Source organism: Botrytis deweyae (genome assembly GCF_014898535.1).
Source record: "Botrytis deweyae strain B1 chromosome Unknown BDEW_029, whole genome shotgun sequence".
NCBI lineage: Eukaryota > Fungi > Ascomycota > Leotiomycetes > Helotiales > Sclerotiniaceae > Botrytis > Botrytis deweyae.
Genome location: NW_024066236.1, coordinates 211,078 through 232,074, shown reverse-complemented (window position 1 = coordinate 232,074; position 20,997 = coordinate 211,078). Strand labels below are relative to the sequence as shown.

The 20,997-nt window shown below is 42.7% G+C and overlaps 2 protein-coding genes across 2 annotated transcripts; one reads left to right on the top strand and one right to left on the bottom strand.

Moving 5' to 3' along the window:
* Nucleotides 1–7,036, top strand: EAE98_009604 (uncharacterized protein). The gene is made up of 7 exons (XM_038957225.1): nt 1–404; nt 457–748; nt 796–1,216; nt 1,267–2,161; nt 2,227–4,345; nt 4,393–6,771; nt 6,825–7,036. The coding sequence occupies exons 1-7, from the start codon at nt 112–114 to the stop codon at nt 6,867–6,869; spliced, it is 6,444 nt and encodes a 2,147-aa protein (XP_038806418.1). The 5' UTR covers nt 1–111; the 3' UTR covers nt 6,870–7,036.
* Nucleotides 7,037–9,533: 2,497 nt separating this feature from the next.
* Nucleotides 9,534–13,269, bottom strand: EAE98_009603 (uncharacterized protein; the record flags this gene model as incomplete). The annotated part of the gene is made up of 4 exons (XM_038957224.1): nt 9,534–11,230; nt 11,345–11,460; nt 11,517–13,132; nt 13,200–13,269. The coding sequence occupies 4 exons, from the start codon at nt 13,267–13,269 to the stop codon at nt 10,162–10,164; spliced, it is 2,871 nt and encodes a 956-aa protein (XP_038806417.1). The 3' UTR covers nt 9,534–10,161.
* Between the last annotated feature and the right edge of the window lie 7,728 nt (nt 13,270–20,997).

Genomic DNA, 20,997 nt, shown 5'->3' with positions numbered 1-20,997 from the left:
TGGAGATTCAATAATACAGGCCACTGCAAGTTGTGCATATAGAGTTGATGAAATACCAGCAGGTTTCCCTCAGGATTTTCCACCAACTTAGTTTCTTGTATCATACTGAATATGGGGGACAAAATGTCTTTCCTGGTCTTTGGCGACCAGTCATTGGACACGCATACTTTCTTGACCGACTTTTGTCAACATGGGAGACCGAGTGTGCTTTCGAGATCTTTCCTCGAGCAGGCTGGCTCTGCCCTTAGGGAAGAAATCGATAGATTACCAAGCCTCCAGCGAAATGGGATACCAGATTTCTCCACGATACTCGAACTAAATAAGTTATATCACGCAGGTACTATCAAAAGTCCTGCTATAGACAGTGCCCTTTTGTGCATTGCTCAGTTGTCGCAATACATTGAGTTAGTATAGACCCTATATAGAGCCAGTTCTGTCACTAATGTATCTAACCAGTCGCCACGAGAAAGAACATGGAGATTCGACTAGTCCTAGTGAAACCTGCCTTGTTGGCTTGTGCACCGGACTTTTTGCTGCCGCTGCAATTGCTTCTTCCCCATCGATCTCTCAACTGATACCCATCGCTATTCAAGTGATGTTGATGGCATTTCGAACGGGTGCATACGTCGCAGCCCTCGCCGACAGACTCGATAGTCGATTAGAGTTGCCAGAAAGCTGGACTTACGTCGTTCCCGCTGTCCAAGAGAGCGAGGTGAACTCGATACTCACCGACTTTCACAAAGAAAATGTGCGTTGTAATTTGCTCATTTTGCCGATTTTACTGACTTTTCAAAGGAAACACCCATAGTAAATCAAGTATATATTAGTGCAACAACCTCAAAAAGTATTGCGATAAGTGGGCCTCCTTCCACTTTGAGATCACTTTTTGCATCCGAGGCTTTCCAAGCGAAGCCGGTTTCTATCCCTGTATACGGCCCCTATCATGCTGCCCATCTTCGTTCGAGTTTGAATGTAGAGCATATTTTACATTTGAAAGACAAAAAAGTCCGAGAAGCGCTTGGAAACCTCAAGACTAGATTTCCTGTGATTTCTTGTACGACCGGAACCTGGTATACCGAACAAGAGCCAGAATTGCTACTGCAAGCAATTCTACTAGAGATGTTGACAGAGCCAATTTTATTCAGCAAAATTCTTCAAGGTTGCGTGCAGAAAGGGAAAGAGTTCCAGGGCCGAGAGTGCCTGATTATTCCATTTGGTAAGAATATATTTCCAGAGAAACTTTGTCAATTTGCTAATTTTGAGTAGGTCCTACGAGTGCGGCCAAAGTCTTAGCAGCGGTACTAGAATCTCAGACGGAACTAGACATAACTCTGCGATCGCCTCAATCCGGAAATCAACAGGCAGCTAAGCAAAAAAGCTCGATGGAGGTTTCTCCAGGAAGATGCAAGCTTGCCATTGTCGGAATGGCTGGAAGGTTTCCAGATGCTGCAAGCCACGAAAAATTATGGGAATTGCTTGAAAATGGCCTAGATGTCCATCGAGAGGTACCAAAAGACAGATTCGATGTTGCGACACACTTCGATCCTACAAGCAAAATCAGAAATACCAGTCATACTCCTTACGGGTGCTGGATTGAGAATCCAGGACTGTTCGATCCCAGATTCTTCAACATGTCCCCTCGAGAGGCATATCAAACGTGTCCTATGCAACGTCTTGGTCTTGCAACCGCATACGAAGCTCTAGAAATGGCTGGTTACGTTCCAAATAGAACGCATTCCACGAAGCTCGATCGAATTGGTACATTCTACGGGCAGACGAGTGACGACTGGCGTGAGATAAATGCGGCCCAAGATGTGGATACGTATTTCATTACAGGAGGCGTAAGAGCCTTCGGACCTGGGCGAATCAACTATCATTTTGGATTTTCTGGGCCATCTTTCAATATCGATACAGCTTGTTCCTCTAGTGCCGCTGCGCTCCAACTTGCTTGCACATCTCTATGGGCCGGAGATTGTGATACAGCCGTTGTTGGTGGTCTCTCGTGTATGACAAACCCAGACATCTTTTCAGGACTTAGTAGAGGGCAATTTTTATCAAAAAATGGGCCATGCGCTACTTTTGATCATGATGCGGATGGCTATTGCAGAGCCGACGGAATTGGCACTGTTATCATCAAGAGGTTAGATCATGCACTAGCTGAGTAAGTCTAATTCTTGAAGTGTATTCTCCATGATTCTAAACTGATTTTTTTGCTTTCTCTAACAGTAAGGACAATGTTTTGGGTGTTGTTCTTGGAAGTGCTACCAACCACTCTGCAGACGCTGTTTCTATCACCCACCCTCACGGAGGAACACAGGAGATTCTCTACAAGCGTATTTTGAATAATGCGGGTGTTGATCCCAATGATATTGACTACGTGGAAATGCATGGTACTGGGACTCAAGCCGGCGATGGGACAGAGATGAAGTCTGTTACCAATGTTTTCGCTTCGGCAGATCGAAAGAGAAGACCGGATCAACCGCTATATCTTGGGGCTATCAAAGCGAATGTCGGACACGGCGAAGCCGCATCTGGTGTCACCGCTCTCATAAAATGCTTAATGATGTTGCAGAAGAATGCCATACCCCCCCACGTTGGAATTAAGAAGACGATCAATCAAGGATTTCCCAAAGATCTTAAGGAACGCAATGTGCACATAGCCTTCAAGAACACGCCACTTCCCAGAAAGAAGTCCGGAGCTCCACGACGTATCTTTGTCAATAATTTCAGCGCTGCTGGTGGAAACACCGGATTATTACTTGAGGATGCACCCGAACTTCCTTCCAAAATAGCCGACCCTCGTTCCACACATGTCATCGCAATCACTGCCAAGTCTAAGTCTGCTATGCTTAACAACGCAGAGCGTCTGATATCATATCTCGAACGAAATCGAGACATAAATCTGGCAGATTTGGCATATACGACTACTGCACGTCGAATACAGCACAAATGGAGAATGACAGTAACAGCAAGCGAAGTATCCGAAGTCTCAATAGCCCTGAAATCCAAATTACACGAACAATTCATTCCGGTTCTTCCAGAGCCACCCAAAGTTGCATTCTTATTCACAGGTCAGGGATCACAATATGCTGCTATGGGTCGCGAGTTATTCGAGAATTCGTCCCTATTCAAGGAAACTATCATGGAATTTGATAATCTTGCTACAGTTCTTGGTTTCCCATCATTCATCTCCTTGATTGATGGCAGTGTGACTGATGCTCAAGGACTGTCGCCCGTGGTGGTGCAACTTTCAATTGTGTGCTTGGAAATGACAATGGCTAAACTCTGGGAGTCTTGGGGTGTTAAACCATCTGTTGTAATTGGCCATAGTCTGGGTGAATACGCCGCACTCAATGTTGCCGGAGTGTTGTCTGCTAGTGACACCATTTATTTGGTTGGACGTCGAGCTCAGCTCTTGGTTGAACGATGCACTGCTGGGACTCATGCAATGCTTGCTGTTCAAGGATCGAGATCGGCAGTGACCGAAGCATTGGGCGATATTGGAACCTCAGTGAACATCGCTTGCATCAACAGCACTCGAGAGACAGTTCTTAGTGGCGAGGCTGCTGAAGTCTCTAATGTTTCTGATCAACTTTGCAACTCTGGTTTCAAATGCACGCAACTAAAAGTTCCCTTTGCCTTTCACTCTGCTCAAGTGGAGCCAATCTTGGACCAATTCGAAAAGTTGGCTGCATCTGTACACTTCGGTAAAGAGAAAATCCCTCTCATCTCGTCCTTGTTTGGTAGATGCCTTAACGAATCGGAGGACATTGACGCTGCATATCTTCGCAACCATGCTAGACAACCTGTCAATTTCTTAGATGGACTCGTTTCTGCCCAAAATTCAGGTGTCATAGATGAGAAAACTGTCTGGCTTGAGGTAGGACCGCATCCAGTATGCCTGGGACTCATTAAAGCAACAGTTGGTACTTCCACTATTGCTGCTCCATCCCTTCGCAGGAATGAAAGTGCATATAAAACCCTCAGCAACAGCCTCAGCGTCTTGCACACTGCTGGTCTTGAAATTGATTGGAATGAGTATCACCGAGATTTCAATGATTCAGTCCATCTTCTCGATTTACCCACCTATGCGTTCGACGACAAGAATTATTGGATTCAGTACGTCGGAGATTGGTGCTTGACAAAAGGACAATCGCCAGACAAAGCTCCTCTTCAGCTCGAGACCCCCAAGCCTAAGCTCTCGACTTCCACCATTCATAGCGTCGTAAGTGAAAAGATTGAAGGAGACGTTGCCGTTGTTACAGCCCAGTCTGATCTAGCACGTGCTGATCTTCGTGGGGTTGTTACTGGTCATCTCGTTAACGGCGCTATGTTATGCCCATCGGTTAGTAATTCGATGTGAAAACCTTGCTCAAGCTAACAGTGTTCTAGTCTTTGTACGCAGATATGGCCATGACTTTATGCGAGTACGGTTATAAGCTTCTTCGACCTGATGTCAAGAATCTAGGCTTGGACGTTGGAAGAATGAAGGTACCCAAACCATTGATAGCTGACCCCGGAGGAAAATCTCAAGTACTCACTCTCACCGCTACAATCAATGCGGCAAATGGTCGTGCCGATCTTCTCTTTTCAACGGGCACTGACAAGGCTCGAGTCGAGCACGCAAATTGTCAAGTCTACTTTGGCGATACCGAAGAATATCATGCCGACTTTCAACGAACTGCATATCTCATTCAGTCACGAATTGATTGGTTGCAAGAAGCTGAGAGGAATGGTAAAGTCTCTAAAATCAATCGTGGACTTGCCTATAAGTTGTTTGCTGCACTGGTAGACTATGACCAGAAATATCGTGGCATGGAAGAGGTCATCCTTGATAGCATGAAGATGGAAGCTACATCACGTGTCGTCTTTCAAACTACAGAGCGAGATGGGACATTCAAATGCAGTCCGTACTGGATTGACAGCGTGGCGCATATTTCTGGATTTATCGTCAATGGTTCTGATGCTGTTGATTCACGAGAAAAAGTCTACATCTCACATGGTTGGGATTCTTTGAAATTTTCGGAGCCTTTAAGTGCGGATAAGACCTACCGCTCCTATGTCAGGATGCAGCAGCGCAAAGATAAGACTATGGCTGGCGATGTTTACGTGTTTGATGGGGATACTATTATCGGTATGGTCGGTGGTTTAGCCTTCCAAGCCATACCTCGAAAAGTTCTCAATATGTTCTTGCCTCCAGTAGGCGTTACCGCCGCAGGTCCAACGAAGCCATCTCCTGCGCTCCGGGCACCCCAAGCTCCCAAGGCTTCGAACTCAAAGGCTATCAAGAAGGTTCAGGTTACAAAAGCTAATCTCTCCAAGGTCAATGAAAAGCTCACGTCAATTACTTCTCAAGTTATGGATATCCTTGCAGCAGAAGTTGGCGTACAACACGATGAACTTGTTGACAACGTCGCCTTTACCGATCTTGGAGCCGACTCACTCATGGCTTTAACAGTTTGTGGAAGATTACGGGAAGAAATGGACATTGATATTAATTCTAACGAATTCATCAACCATCCCACAATTGGAGCTTTCAAGTCATTCTTATCACAATTCGAGGGAAAGCCATCTGTTGCTTACAGCGAAGATCCTAGTTCGCCTGTCACTACGCCTAGTCCTGGGGAATCAGTACACGACCCACAAGATGACTCGGAATTCACAGATCCTTCAGATGACGATATATCTACCATTGGGGTTGTGAATAATCTTGGTGATGTAATTAGAGTTACAATCGCCGAGGAAATGTCGGTTGATGTTCTAGAGGTTGCGAGTTGCCCTGACCTCGCTTCACTTGGTATGGATTCACTCATGGCTCTTACAGTGCTTGGACGATTGCGAGAGAAGACAGGTCTCTCTCTTCCATCTGATCTCTTCCAGGTCAACCAGACTATTCGTGATATTGAGAAGGCTCTCAACGTCGAAGTGCCTTCAAAGCCAAAGCCTAAGCCTAAATCTAAGGCACCATCCGAGCAGCCAAGGCCATCTAAACCTTCAGCTCCTGTCTCCAAACCGAACATGCAGTCTACTTCTCAAAGAATAGCCAGTTCAATCTTACTTCAAGGGAATTTGAGGAAAGCCAGCAAGTATCTTTGGATGGTTCCAGATGGAGGCGGATCCGCAACTTCATACACCGAGATCCCGGCGCTCTCATCTGATGTTGCTGTCTTTGGTCTCAACTCACCATATATGAAGACCCCCGAGGAATTCACCTGTGGTGTAGTTGGTATGGCTACTCATTATATCACAGAAATGAAGCGTCGCCAGCCAACGGGGCCATATACCTTATCCGGATGGAGTGCTGGTGGCGTTATCGCTTATGAAATAGTCAGCCAACTTACCAAGAATAACGAAGTTGTCGATAAGCTCATTCTCCTTGACTCTCCATGTCCTGATATTATTGAACCTCTTCCATCTTCACTTCATAAGTGGTTCGCCGAAATTGGTCTTCTTGGCGATGGCGATCCAAGCAAAATTCCAGAATGGCTTCTCCCTCATTTTGCTGCTTCCGTGCAAGCTCTTTCGACTTACATGCCTGAAGCAATAGATCCTAAGAAGGTACCTCAAGTGATGGCCATCTGGTGTGAAGACGGCGTTTGCAAATTACCAACAGATCCACGACCGGATCCTTTCCCATATGGCCATGCTCAATTCTTGCTGGACAATAGAACCGATTTTGGGCCTAACATATGGGATAAATATCTGGGTAACAAAAAATTTGTCACCAGACATATGCCTGGGAATCATTTTTCTATGATGCACACGCCTCATGTAAGTTGAATAGCATTATTGAAAACGGCGCACATACACTGACTACTTCACAGATAAAGCTCCTAGGGGATTTCATGAGGGAGGCTCTTACCATGTGATAGGATAGATCTCATGCTTGTTTATTGTATTAGAATTGGGTAGTACTTGGTTCGGTGGATGCTTTTGATTTTGACAATATTCCCTTTTCATGAATACCACTCTCGTTACTGATGTCCACGTATGATAACTGAATATACACACTGCAATGACCCATGAGATTTAAACACAGTCTTCCAATTATATCCTTGAACACTGTGTGTATATAACACGGTGAATACATAAAACGGCAAAAACGACACTTTTGACATTTTAGGTAGTGACCGTATATAATATCATTTTTCCCTCCAAGTTCAATTTACTTGGGCAAAAATAGCTCTAATGAATAAAATTTTTGCGCTAGTACGCAGAAGACAAATATTCAATGCAAAGCTGTGATTGAGAAGTAGCATGTCACCAAAACCTCATGTATACGTGAACCGTCACTATTGCCTCCCAACTCCACACATCTGCACTCGCGCCACACTCCACACCTACGACCATACTCCTTGCATGCAAATCAGCATGTACTTCGCGTTTTCAAACGCGGCAGAGAACATGCGCAAATGAAGCCACCAATATGTATCTGCATCGATTCTGCAGCTTACTCTTAGACGACCCTTGTCCATCCACCCACCTCATATGTTGTACAGCCTATGTTCCAGCCTGCGCATATGAGATTCGATTGCGAGCGGGACATGGGACTTTCAATACTCCTTGTATTTAAGTTGCATCCTGATCAGAACTATCGTGGAAGATAAGATGACGGTCATGGGCAAGGACCGGGGCTGCTAAACGTACATAACGGTCGATATTTATTTGGGAAACTTGCTCGTTCCGAGCCTCCCGGATGTCTTGCGAGCTGAGAATGTTCGGGATTTATACAACACAAGCGAAGATGGCCCGAAAGCTTGTATCACATTCCGTTAAATTTATAGTTTAGCTCACAAGAAGTCTGGGAAAATTAATACAGTCATTGGGTTGTTTTCAAATGATCTTCATCCAATGCCGTAGTAGAAGGTCTAGGTCCGGATTGCAAATGCCGTTGCGACGATATAGCCTGAAGTCTTAGTCTTCTTCTCGGGTGTATCCGAGTGGAAGATGTAGCAGCCTTGAAAGGCGATTGGATGAGCTGTGAGATTGGGAATAGGCTGCATATGTTTAGCATATTAATTGATTCTTGGGTAATTCTTAAGCTTTGTTTTTTGTAGGTCTTCATTCGTGAATAATGTCAATGACAAGTTGTATTTATGCAATACAATTCTGTCGGTATTGGATACGGAAAAATCAAGGTAAACTACAACTTCCTTAGCCATGACTGGTGTAGTGTCAAGTAACACGAGGGTGGAATACGTAAATAAGCATACTTGGCGTTTGTCACGTATCGTGAAGTTTAAGGTGAACGATTTCAAATCTCTCTCTTCCCTCAATCAAAATCAGAGAATCCAAAGTTTAAGGTTGTCAAAGCCCGTAGAATCATCGATAAAACTGCTCTTGTGAGTTATCTCGGGCAAGCAGTCTCTCGATCGGTGGTGTCAACTTGGCGGCCACCTCGCTGGCCGTCTCACACGTCATTACTCTTAATTAAAACCCACTGATAGTAGCTCCACCATAGTTCTTGGGTGCTTGATTAATACGAGTCTCTTCAATTGTACTCGTGAGTTGTACACTTTCAAGCTGTCCATCAGCTTTCATGGTGAACCACTGGCAAAGAAATTGCAGGTAGCACAAAGGTTGCCTCAAAGATACCAATACCAAGGTCATGGGCTGACAATTACAAGAATAATTAAAGCGCACCACAATAGCACCGTCTTCACAGCAATGTACTGACATATCTTGATGCGATGCAAGTAATACATAGCATCTTTGGATAACACATGGTTCAGTATCGTTTGCAATTCCAAATTGATATCGCCTTACATCTTGGATGTCTACTCTTGGTTTGTTTCAAAGTTGATCGTGTGCTGTATAATCATCGAGTCATAGATCAAAATGTTAAGAAAAGCGATTGTCAGTGATGCTGGCGTGAACAAGGGTATTCTCCATTCACTTGGACGATATCGACTAATTCACGTATATCCGCATTCAAACCAATAGCTTTCCGACTCCCTGCGAAATCCACCGTCTCGAGTAACGCTCTCTGTTGGTAGACAGGCTCAATTGCAATCAGCCGTTGCTGTCCAGGCTTCAATGCCAGTAGGTGTACAGAGAAGGTTCAGCGGCTGACTGACAATACTACCATCCCCATACCAAAATCGTTCCCCGAGCTGTTACAATAATAGGCTCTATCTGTGGGTGTGTCAACATGTTTGGATTTTGAATACGGTGTGGTAGATACGATCTCACTTGCATAGAAAGCTGACTAGACCTAGTCGAGGGCTGGAAGAAGCGGCCTGTTTTGAATCATTTCAGTGTCTTGGAATGGGGTCATTAATATCTCGTGAAGAGGTTTTGAAAGACTCCCCAGCTTTATATTGATCGATTTGATTTTATATTAGATCTCATGATCGCTTACCAAGGCATGGGGCATGCAAGTTCTAATCACGAGGGGAAAACGTGATCGGCTTCATAGAAAGTGTCAAAATCCGATTGTCTTTAACAAGCCAATCCTTTTTCAATTCGTATCATTCAAGTCCTGTTGGTTGTTTACATAGTAGAACAGGCACCAAGATTTGTGGCGGGATACCCCATCGGATGTCCGGGGAAGGCAAAGCCCAATCAATGAAATTTGCACATACCAACTTGAGGAAGTAAACATTGCCAGATTTTAGAACTGTTTGTCAAACTTTTTCCCGTTTCGAGATATATGTCCATATTTGAGCTTCTCTACCTAACGAGTACCCCTGATCCCCTCTCGTTAGTTCGACGCCAAGAGTTGTTTCCCCACCCAAATCCCTAGAATTTCAGATAAGATACACATCAACAGCTGTGCTTCATCTGCAACTAATGGCCACCTCTCCATCTATACCAATTTCTTGATCAAGATTGACATCTCCGACTGCCTGTACATGCATATTCGTGTATGATCCCAGCCTTTCGTCGGTAAGTCTTCCGTGCTACAAAGGGTTCCTCTGGAAGCAACGCAAAACAAAACTATGAATAGTGACATTCGGAGGCGTGTCTGTGATTTGATCAAATTTTAGAATCCAATAATTTTCCAGCTTATGCGAGCCTGTAAATAAATTCTACGATAACAAAATTCAACATGGTAAAGTAGCGTCGCATTTCAGACATTCCCTTATACTAACATCAGAATAACTCTAACCCTCGAAATGTACATGTCCGGAACTCCTAAGGAAATGCATATCTGACGCTCTATGTTCTCTGCAATGTGATTTCCATGTTCCAATTCTTCGAAAACGCCAATAATTTCCTTCTTATCCCGTCCGACACTGGTAGAGTAACACCAAATTCGAGTAACGAGATACAATGGCTCATGATATCATTAGGCCTATGAAGTTCCACGTACCCGTCGGCCTTGCTGAGTACTGGAACACCTTCACCATTCCATAAATAAGCTTTGACAGAGGGATGATCGGGTGCCACTGCATCAATCGGAAATATTGGGCCCTTATCACATTTTTGTGTATAGGTGTCAATGCGTGATACACTTTCAAGCCATAAGATCATAGTGGCACGATAGATAGCCACCGACCACCAACGCGGACGTCCCTCTTTTGCCATCGAAGTCACAAGACGAATGACTTGTCCACAATGGAAAATTGCTTCTCCAGAATTGTAAATGCATCTTTTGTAGCGAAGAGAAAGTTCCAAGCTTGTTCCGTCAAAGTCCTCTTTTCGTGCTAGCCGCTCAATCTCTGGGAAGAATGTCACCGCATTCAAGCTTATGAGATGGTACAAGACGAGATTAGCTCGGGTAACCTGACAACTTGGATCGTTTCTAGCATGAATCTCACACAAGTCATACCATTTCTGGAGCAATGACTGAGCTTCCTGAAGACGTAGTAGATTCGACGCTTTGGTAACGGATCTAGTTCCTTGTCGGGAGGTATATATTTCAGAATGAAAAGTTAAAGCTTGATGCAGATGACACAAAGAGCTATGAATCGGGTGAAGGAGAAGTTTTAGCTGCAGCGGAGATAACTGTCCGTGTCGACGTTCAATGTTATCCGATAACATGTCTCGGAAGAGGCCACAGAGTGAAGGTCCTACTGGTGGTGTACTGATAGAATTTGGATTCAGGAGCCAATCAGTGCCAATATATGTTTGCTGAACAATTGCCGCCCAATCATTTGCATCTTTTGCCAGCCATAAGCACTCTATTCCAGGCATTGGAGTCTCAAGTTCTGTAATTGACATAATAGGTGAGGTATCGTGGAATAAGCTCAGCTCCTGGTCTACCATGACCCAGTTGTAGACCAACCTAAACTATTGTCAGCCTTCGCATAGAGAGAATCCACACGACTGAGCGAATTATCATGGCTCATTGGATTATAATGGATGAAAACAAATTGAGATTGTGGCTTTGGAATCTTACCTGCTTTTCTTTTCTCTCTGTAGCCAAATTTTCCACTGGTCGTCTAGATTTGAGGACTCGTGATAGGATGGCGCCATAGGTATGTGAGGCTCCAACATACCAGCATGTTTTAGCATCTATATTCAACAAATAAGTACCTTGAAAGCTTTGATTTGATTTAATAATTACTTACCGAAAGATACATCCCTCGTTGTGCCATAGCTAGGTTCATGTGAGAAGCATCTCCACCCCAAGCACCGAGTATCGTGAAAAGCAGTGCGCATTTGAACACCACAGGATCAGCTGATAAATCAACATTTTTTTCGATCACCTTAAATAGCGATATGCGGCAAGCTTCCGTAAGCCCCGCAGTCAAACATCTAGCTTCAGCGGTTGGAAGAGCTGCAGCGCCATGTGCTATCATTAACAACAGTAGTAATGTTGAAGTCTGATTGTTCAGCATTAATTCGTTGGGATCAAGGTTTCCGCCATTGATAAGAGTATAGTAAGGAGCCAAGCTTCGAACGTGACTTCGAAGAAAATACTCCAAGACGTTTGATGGAGGTAGGACAAGGAAATTGAATCCTGCATCAGGACTTGTGTAATTGGAAGATTTTGGCCAACCTTTCAAACCTCCTCGATGCGTTTCCAAAGCTGTATGAAGAAAGCTTTGTGTGATGGCCATAATCCTATCTCTGGTGCTTGCACTCACAGGCATAACAGATATTCCATCTCCATATCGAATCTCGGCTGGTTCCAAATCATGATTTAGCGAATCCCATGTGGCGTCATGCTTCGAATGTTGCTCTAGATTCTCGAGGTATGCTATAGCTGTTCTTGCTGACGGCCCAGGAATCAGTCGTGGATTGCATCGTGCAAGAGGCCACGCCGATTCTGCGGCGACCAGGAGCTCAAAGTCATCTGAGCTATTATCTGTCAGAATGGGAACCGCGATTTCGATAAGCTTGGCTGGACGGTCAGCATCTGAAGAGATGCTAGCGCTCTTAGTATGCGACATCGATGGAGATGGATGCAGAGATCCAGTAAATAGTGGCTCGGAGATTGAAGACGTATCGCTTGGTTCCAGAAAGTTTGGCGTTACTAGACTGCTGGATAATTCAGATCCCATGGAGTATATTTCAATATCTAAGGGGTAGTGACTCCATGCCATCAGGTCATGGTAGTTGACGTTCCCATTCATTGGATCTGTGTTGCCGAACATCGAGTGTTCCATCCCCCCAAGGTTTTCGCCTGGGGAGGGTCCGAAGCCATCAACAGTAAATCGTACGTCTTGGGCAGGATATGTATTCTTTTCTGGTGTTGCTACCATAAATTGCGGATCTATGGGTGTCTCTGTGGGACTGACTTTGGTTTCCGGTAATGTTTCCTTTGGTGCTGTGTCCTGATCCATGGGGTCATGCAGTGGCTCTTGTGTTGGCGGTGTCTTTTTGTGCGAGCTTGAGGACCGGTTTGCAGCCTTTGATGAACGTCGGGCATATCTGCTTGCGCATGGAAGATTTTTCTCAGAACATCTTGAGCAAGGAACCCTTTTATCGCAACCGGTTTTTGCACTAGCGCAATTGATGCATGCAATGGGTGTTCGACCGTTAACCGTTGGAACACCACCTGGTAATGGCTCCATTGGATCTTTTGCTTCATGATATGTGGAGTGATGTCTTTGGAGAAGATCTCTAGAGATTGCACAGTTAGTGGATCTCGAGTTTTGACATAGCCAAAGTACGGGGTGTGAATACCTTCTGGGAAAAGATAGTTGACACAATGTACACCTATGTGGCTTTACGTTTGTGTCTGCAAGATAGAGGTTGTATTAGAATTCTCCTATTCAATGGTAATAATAGAAGTTTTCGTGACTTACGGCTCGGTATATGTCTTTCTAAATGTTCTTTCCGAGTGAAACTCTTTCCGCAATATGTGCAAAAAATCATATTCTCCATTTAACATCGGCAGTGGTTCTCTTTCTCTTTTTCGTAGCTCCCATTAATGGGGGATCTGATAGGGATTTGAATAGTTAAAGACTGTAACTCCTGAACATATCGTGCTGAAAGCAGCTGACAGCTTTATGCCTGACCGAGTGTCAAAATAGTTTGCAGACAGGTCCTATGGACAAGGCTTAGATTTGACAAACATTTAGCAAGGATAAGAGTAGGTGACCATGATATTAAAAAAGACGAACCGTACATCTTATGCATGGTCAGACCACACTCATTCATGATGACAGGGATTTAGAGGCACCCGATCTCTAATTCGCCGACTAGGGAAATGTCGTATTAGCCATGCAGTGGCTTCGTGGTAATCGTGAAGCTTGATTTTAATATTGGAATCGAGGCTTGAACCAGTGATATCGGTGCTGCTAGCCTGAAGGATGTGAAGATTGCTCTTTGTACAGGTATCTGAGAGAGCGGTACATAGACCAGACACCCTCGTGTAGATCTGATGGAGGGTCCAATCTCAGTCGGAAAACCGCAGTTTGGGAGCTTGGCTAACAGCTGAGGTAGGACTTTTGACATTGAAAGTACCTTCATAATTAATAAACAAACTGTAGGTAGCCATCTTTACGACTTAAAGTGGTAGCAATTTCATCGTGAAGATAATTAATTGTACAAACATGTTTTGGGATACTGACGAACCAACACCAACCTACCAGGTCTAAATCACAAGTATTGTCACATGCAGAATCCTTGTTTAAGCATTCTTGTATTATTTCAAATCATTGTTACTTGGATATAATAAACCCCACGTGTACCTATGTATGCAGTTAAGACGGGATGTTAATTGAATTTTGTTTGTGCCATCATTATGCAAGATTCCGGTACAGAAAAACGAGGTCTGCAGTGGTAAGTACCACAAACATCAGAAGTAGTATACTGTACATATTTTGCAATACTATACCCCTTCTGGAAGATTGCAGTAGATCTAGTGCGTGAAACAGTAAGAGTACCGGTGGAAGTATGTATGATCAAGCCGTTGGATGAAGATAACAAGAACAAATGTTTGTAACAATAGACGAAAAGGGGTAATTAGACTAGTGTCGTTTAGACAAATCGGGTCTCATCATTCGATACCTACCAAACGAGGTGGCATCGAGACTAACAAGGGACCGTAAGCCCAAGTATCGGAATAAGGTACGTGTAAGGATGTTAGATAAACTAACCCTGGTGTGACCGTCAGTGTTATGCACGTCATAGCATGATAGCTAATAGCAGTTCGAACAACGCATAATCTTCATATCTAGTTGGGGTAGCCAGAGGAACGCGAGGAGACGATTGATTGCCCATGAACCCTACCCACGTTCCCAAAATAATTTCCAAGGGGAAAATCGGCGTCTGTTTTATCTGAATGGGGGCTTTGTGGCTTGAAATCTTAGATATACATCTAATGTTTCATGAACGCAGTATAACCACACCTTAATTAATTTCCTTCTCCAGCTCCTCCATTGAGAACGTGAAACCTTGGCGAGTACTTTGGCTAAGAATGGAGAGTTTGTACAAATATTAGTTCCGAAGGGGTACTGCTCGGTACCAAAACATGGTGGAAGTATTCCAATTTCGTAGATAACGATCGAAAGAAATTATACGAGGCACCGGGCGTTCCGAAAAAGTTACTTCTGGAATGGGGACTCTGGATAATAATGTTGGGATGAGCTAAGAGACAGTATCAACCTATCAAAATCGTCTGAAAGTCTTACCTCGAGGGAGCCCGCGAGGGATCGAAACACTATTCCAAATCACACCCCGCCAATCATTCCCACCACATTAAAACCATGAGAACCCCCACAGTAAAAGGGCTGATCCTGGAGGATACAAATACCTTCAAGACTTCACCCCGCTATCCATGAAATTCCAAACAAGACCTTTCTGAATACTGTAGAGATCAGCTGTATGCTTATAAGCGCCTTTTAACCTCCATCCAAGAACAAGGCTGCGATCTAATTGCATACTCCGTATTTCAAGTGCTATTTGTGATCAGTGAACCATCTCGTGGCGTTAGCCAACACTTTTCATTTAGATTCATGGGTTTCATTGGCTATGAGTTGCATGAGCCTGCGATCATTGGGACGATGACATCTCGAACCTCAAGAAACTTTGAATATAAGAGTCTCCAGTAAAAGTTCTGGGAATGCTACGATGGCGCGGAGAGCCTTGCAACAATGGAAGTTGTGACTCTCAGTTGGAGTTACGAGTAGCTCAACTTGTCCGTTTGGAAGATAAAATGAGTTTCTCTGCTAATAGAACGAACGGCCTCTGTGCTATATTTGGTCCATTGATAAAATATGATGGCACGCTCTAACATTAAAACTGTGTATCATTTCGATTAAATGCACCCGTTCAATTTTTCCGCCGGATATTCACGTTGTACTCGAGCGACATTCGGGTACTGCCCATGAAACAGCTTACCCCACGGTTCAAGAGGTGTCTAGATCAGCCCGACTTTCTCGCTTAGACGTAAACCCCCATCTTCGGATAGGTAGGCTGGAGATTTTAATGTTTCATCCCAGCTCCTCTGCTCCGCCGTCTGTATGACTGAGGGGGCCTATAAGTGGATCTCAGTTGAAGAGGATTTAAATTACCTTGCTGGTATGTCAGCCCTACATGACTTTCATTCCGATGATAACACGACAGACCGATCCGAGATTGCTCCTGATTTTGCTCTGGAACGCCGTTGAAATCCAAGTACTTGTGAATGGAAGTTGGATTTCCTCAAAGGTAACTTCATAACCAAAGTTTTTCCAAATATTCTGTCTAAATACTGACCACGTATACATCATAGAGTCCTCTCAAACTCGTCAATCAAGCTGGTGTGACCATAAGCTTGATGATTTACGGGATAATACGAGGTGCAACTTCTTCAGCATCAGCACGTTTGGTCGTAACTCCGCGTATCAAAGCACACTAAGTATCGGCATGAAAATTGAATAATAATATTTTTTCATCTGTCAGATTTTAGCATTCAACACGGCCGGCAGTAGTACAAATTTGCGAGTCACAAAGCTCGCAGTTGTCAAAACATAATTATCACATGACTGTCAGAACTCTGTTCTAAAAAAAAGTTGTCAAACTTTTTTTGGCATTAAGCCTTAAAATTGCAGACGATGAGAAGTACCAGTACAAAATCAATGCCGGAGGTACATTACATCAGGGGTTGCGGTAGATTGCAGCCGAAACTTGGCGCCGTTTCATAGCCCTGAATATACCACGACCATATTACAATCTGCTCTCAATACACAAATATTGATGGAGAAACTCATGGTATTTGACGAGTTAAATCTTACAGTTGAAACCAATGATGATCCTCCAGACTATCGGTCGCTGTGGATGATATGTTTTAGACACTATTTCAAGTTTTGATGCGAAGTTTGTATCTGAATCAAGATTAAGCTGGTCTGTAAAATAGTGTCAAATGTTTGAGCCGCTTATGAAGATAGTAGCTACAACAGATTTCGGAGATGCAAGCCCTGAATCGGTATCTCAACTAGGCATGTAGGCATAGAAGTTGACTGATCAGAAGGTAGTTAAGAAGTACACCTGTGACTAATACACATGCAGATACGGTACTCTCCATCGGTCACATGAGTTTCATGCTAAACAATCTATCAGGAACAGGCAACTAGAATAATCTGGAGTCTCTCAAGAACGCCAGTGCGTAATTCTGCAGCGTGGCCCAGGCCATTGGCCGTTGGCCACGTAACTATTTACTGGAAACGATCGTAAATCCCAACAACCACTTCCACGGATCGTCGCTTCCGTTTCTTGGAATTGTCTCTGAAGATGGTCATGTTTAGCAGTTACTAGATAAGATGAACAGGGTGAATGATTATGACTTGAAGTGTCCAAAAAGCCTTCTAGAGGGACCCCGAGACTAATAACTTGAAACAGCAACAATATTCATTCACGGCTTCCAGTAGCTTTGACGAATCACATTTACATACCTACAATAATTCTAGAAACCAGGGCTCAGGGCGAGTACCGACTCGTCAATCGTAGTGCCCAGGAATTTTGAGATAAGATCTAAAGTTGACAATCCGGTCACTGCATGGAAGTCGAATACATGAACTCCTACGCCACGGGCAGATTTCGAAACATCCCCGCATTCTTGCCAAGAACGATTCTAGCGTATCGAAAAGCTTACCGAAGGTGAGGTGAAAACGCCACTTCAAGCTATTCTAAGTTATGTCATCTCTCAAATAATGGCCAGGATCAGGCTCTTTGACTAACAAGTAAAACTCATGCAGTGATCAATATCTGCACCTTTTATATATGTGGAAGGATACAGATCACTTCAAGTGAGACTGTAGGTACATGGGAACCATTGTATGAGTGATAAGATATAAGGATTTGGCGTTATTCACGAACCTCCCGCCGTGATGAAACAACGATTAGCCGATATCACATCACCTTGCCCCATACTTGGCACCTTCCTTCAAAACTTACCCGTTCCAAGTTATCGGCATATCCATGCTCTAGACTACGACCGGGGACAAATTTTGAAGGTTCCGAGACCTTGGAATTGGATATGTTCATCTTGGAACAATGTATGGATAATTCACGCCTGAATCCTTGAAACTAGTTTATGTATTGGATAATTGAAATGAAAATCAATGGATTAGTAAGTGCGGCTCCCAGTTATTCCATGGAATTGACACAATAATTGGCCGTCGTCTATTAACCGGTACATTATCTTATAGAACTCATCTCACCTCACATAATTGCCGGTACATATCCATCAGCAATCAGCTTTTGTATATCAGAAATAGATATTGCGCCCATATCACATATGATCAGCCCCCACAGCCTAAATTAGACGAGGCATTTGAGAACACAACAGACAGTAAGAAGCTTCAATTTTAGAAAGATATAGCACAGTAAGAATCCTATCTGGGAATAAGAAACGGGAAAGTCAGATAAAGCTTGACATAAGCCAGACGTGAAGAAGTGTCCACGCCTAGGTATTCTGAAAGTGTATCGCAGCTTTGACATCAACTGAGCTGAGCCAATACTCTAAGATGCGGAGAGATGAGTGAGATTTCAAGATACCCCATCAGCATCTATCTTTAATACATCGTCAAAAATCAGTAAGAACTTGAATTTGAAAGTAGTGCCGGTCGGGTTATGAACAGGTATGGCGTATATGAGCAGAGTGTTCAATAGTCCGGACTCCAGTCCAACAGTGAAGATTATTAAATCCCCAAACCAATTAGAATAGGATACCCTGTACATGAGATTGAAAACGGACGGGACACGATGGATCATGAATACAACAGCCGGTATTGACCTCTTTCGATTAGTAACGTAAGGCTAAAGTCTTATACCTTGACAAGCAACGATAGATAATCACATCAACGCCGCTTGCATCAAGTATATCAGGAAATTTTATGGGTGATCAGGATCCAGCTTCAAAACCGGGGCAACTTTCCCAGTTCCACTCAAGCAGCTTACTTTACCCCCGATGCCACCGGTTTTGACAACGGATTATGCCAGTAGAATAATCGGGATCTATCATAATCAACTCAAAACACACAATTCTTCAACGGTATGTGTCATCAGCCCGTCATGCTTCTCCAACGCCGGAAGTTTACAGCCCAGAGCCCTAAGAACTTTCCGGTTGACTCATCCGGTGATCAGGGATACGTGAGATGCCTTGGCTCTTGTCTTGCAGAGAAATTCATTCGGTATTGCTATCTCAAGAGTTGGTAATACCAACTTGATAAGGAGCTTGCTTGACGATCGATTAATCACGAATCACTAATCATCACAACATCGCCTCAACCTGCTAGCTGCGTGCTTTTCATTAGCATTAATCTCAGCCTCAAAACATCCAAGATACACATATCATTCCTTGCGATCTCACACAGCACCTTGCTTAGCTCTTGTTCTCCAACTCTACTGGCTCACGATCCAAACCCAAGAAACCCCAAGATATACCAAGTTATCTTCAGCGAGCCACCCCTGATTATGACCGCACATAATACGAAATCAGAAATCAGAAATCAGAAATCAGAAATCAGAAATCAGAAATCAGAAATCAGAAATCAGAAATCAGAAATCAGAAATCAGAAATCAGAAATCAGAAATCAGAAATCAGAAATCAGAAATCAGAAATCTGATACCACATCAACAACCACAAGCATAAGACTAAGAAACTAAAACTGATATCAGGATCGAAATCATTCCCACACCAATCACGAACTACAACACAAGAGAACTCCACAACCTAACGGCTTTGAGAATGGCAATATTTCGCTAGGTAAATCGGGTACCCTACTTTCTGGCCACCCCTGTTTTGGGCCACCCTTTCACACCAAAAATCACTTTTTAGCCTATTAATATCTTCATCAATATATAATATAATTTAATAAAAATTTATATACATATAATTTAGATCGATTTAAAACTATTCCAAAATTTTCAGAATTTTAGGATTTTTCTATATTGAGACTTAAAATTTCAAAATATTGATTTTTTAATTTGTAAGAATAAAAATTATATACAAATTTATAAAATTTATAAAATCTTTAATAACTTTTTAATAATGATTATTAAAACAAAACTATATATATTTCTGAAAATTTTGAATTTAAATTTATATAAGAATTCAAAAAAAAAGTCAAAAAAATTAATAGATATAGAAATATAATATATAATAAATTTAAAATAGTATAAATAATCTTTATCATTTTAAAAATATCTCTTTAAATATTTATTCAAAAAAAATTCTATTTTTTCTAAATTTATTAAATTAAATATACTATAAATTTAGAGTAAAATTTTATAATCTATTTTCAATTATCTTTATTAAAAAATTATTAAAGATTTTATAAAAGTTTCAAATTTGTATAAAATTCGTATACAAATTTAAAAATCGATATTTTGAAATTCTAATTCTCAATATAAAAAAATCCTAAAAATCTAAATTTTTTAAAATAAACTTAAATCGATTTAAATTATATATATACAAATTTTTATTGAATTCTATTTATAAATAAGAAAATTAAAAATATCATTTTTGATATATTTTGAGTATAAAAAGTGGTCCAAAAGGGAAGTAGCCCGAAAATAGGGTACCCGACTTACTAGCTAACAAGATCATCAACGGGAAGATAACAAAATTCATCCACTCCGATCACACCAAGCAACCTGAAGATTCCAACCAGAATCCAACTACCTATCATCACCAACATCAACATCACAATCACAATCGTGAGTCCACCAGTCCATCGAATCTGACATACATCTACCGACCCCATCAATCCTCGCCCCTCCCTACCTCCTGAGCATTTATTCCGCCCTACACATTCATTCCAACTTCACCATTACAACATCACTATCACAATCACAATCACCTTTTCACTCCCACAAATAATCACTTTGCGTGCTTTCCCTCTCACCCTTTCACATCTTCCTCCCCTAGCCCAGTCCCACCACACAGCCCCCATTTCGCCCCCAAGCACATCCCCACCACAGCAACCATCAAATCAATTCAATCCACCCAAAAAAATACAAATCTCCAACAATCCAACTCTTCTCCAACAATCACCCCCATCCGCTCATACCAAATCTCCAACATCATCCTCCCACTACCATCCATCCACCCATCCATTTACATCATCCCGCCCCCACCATTCCAACGAATCAAATTTCTTCATCGGCATACCAGTT

Coding starts and splice junctions, on each gene's coding strand:
- EAE98_009604 (XM_038957225.1), top strand. CDS start 112: ATGGGGGACAAAATGTCTTTCCTGGTCTTTGGCGACCAGTCATTGGAC. Junction 405..456: donor CAGTTGTCGCAATACATTGA/GTTAGTATAGAC, acceptor GTATCTAACCAG/TCGCCACGAGAAAGAACATG. Junction 4,346..4,392: donor GCGCTATGTTATGCCCATCG/GTTAGTAATTCG, acceptor ACAGTGTTCTAG/TCTTTGTACGCAGATATGGC.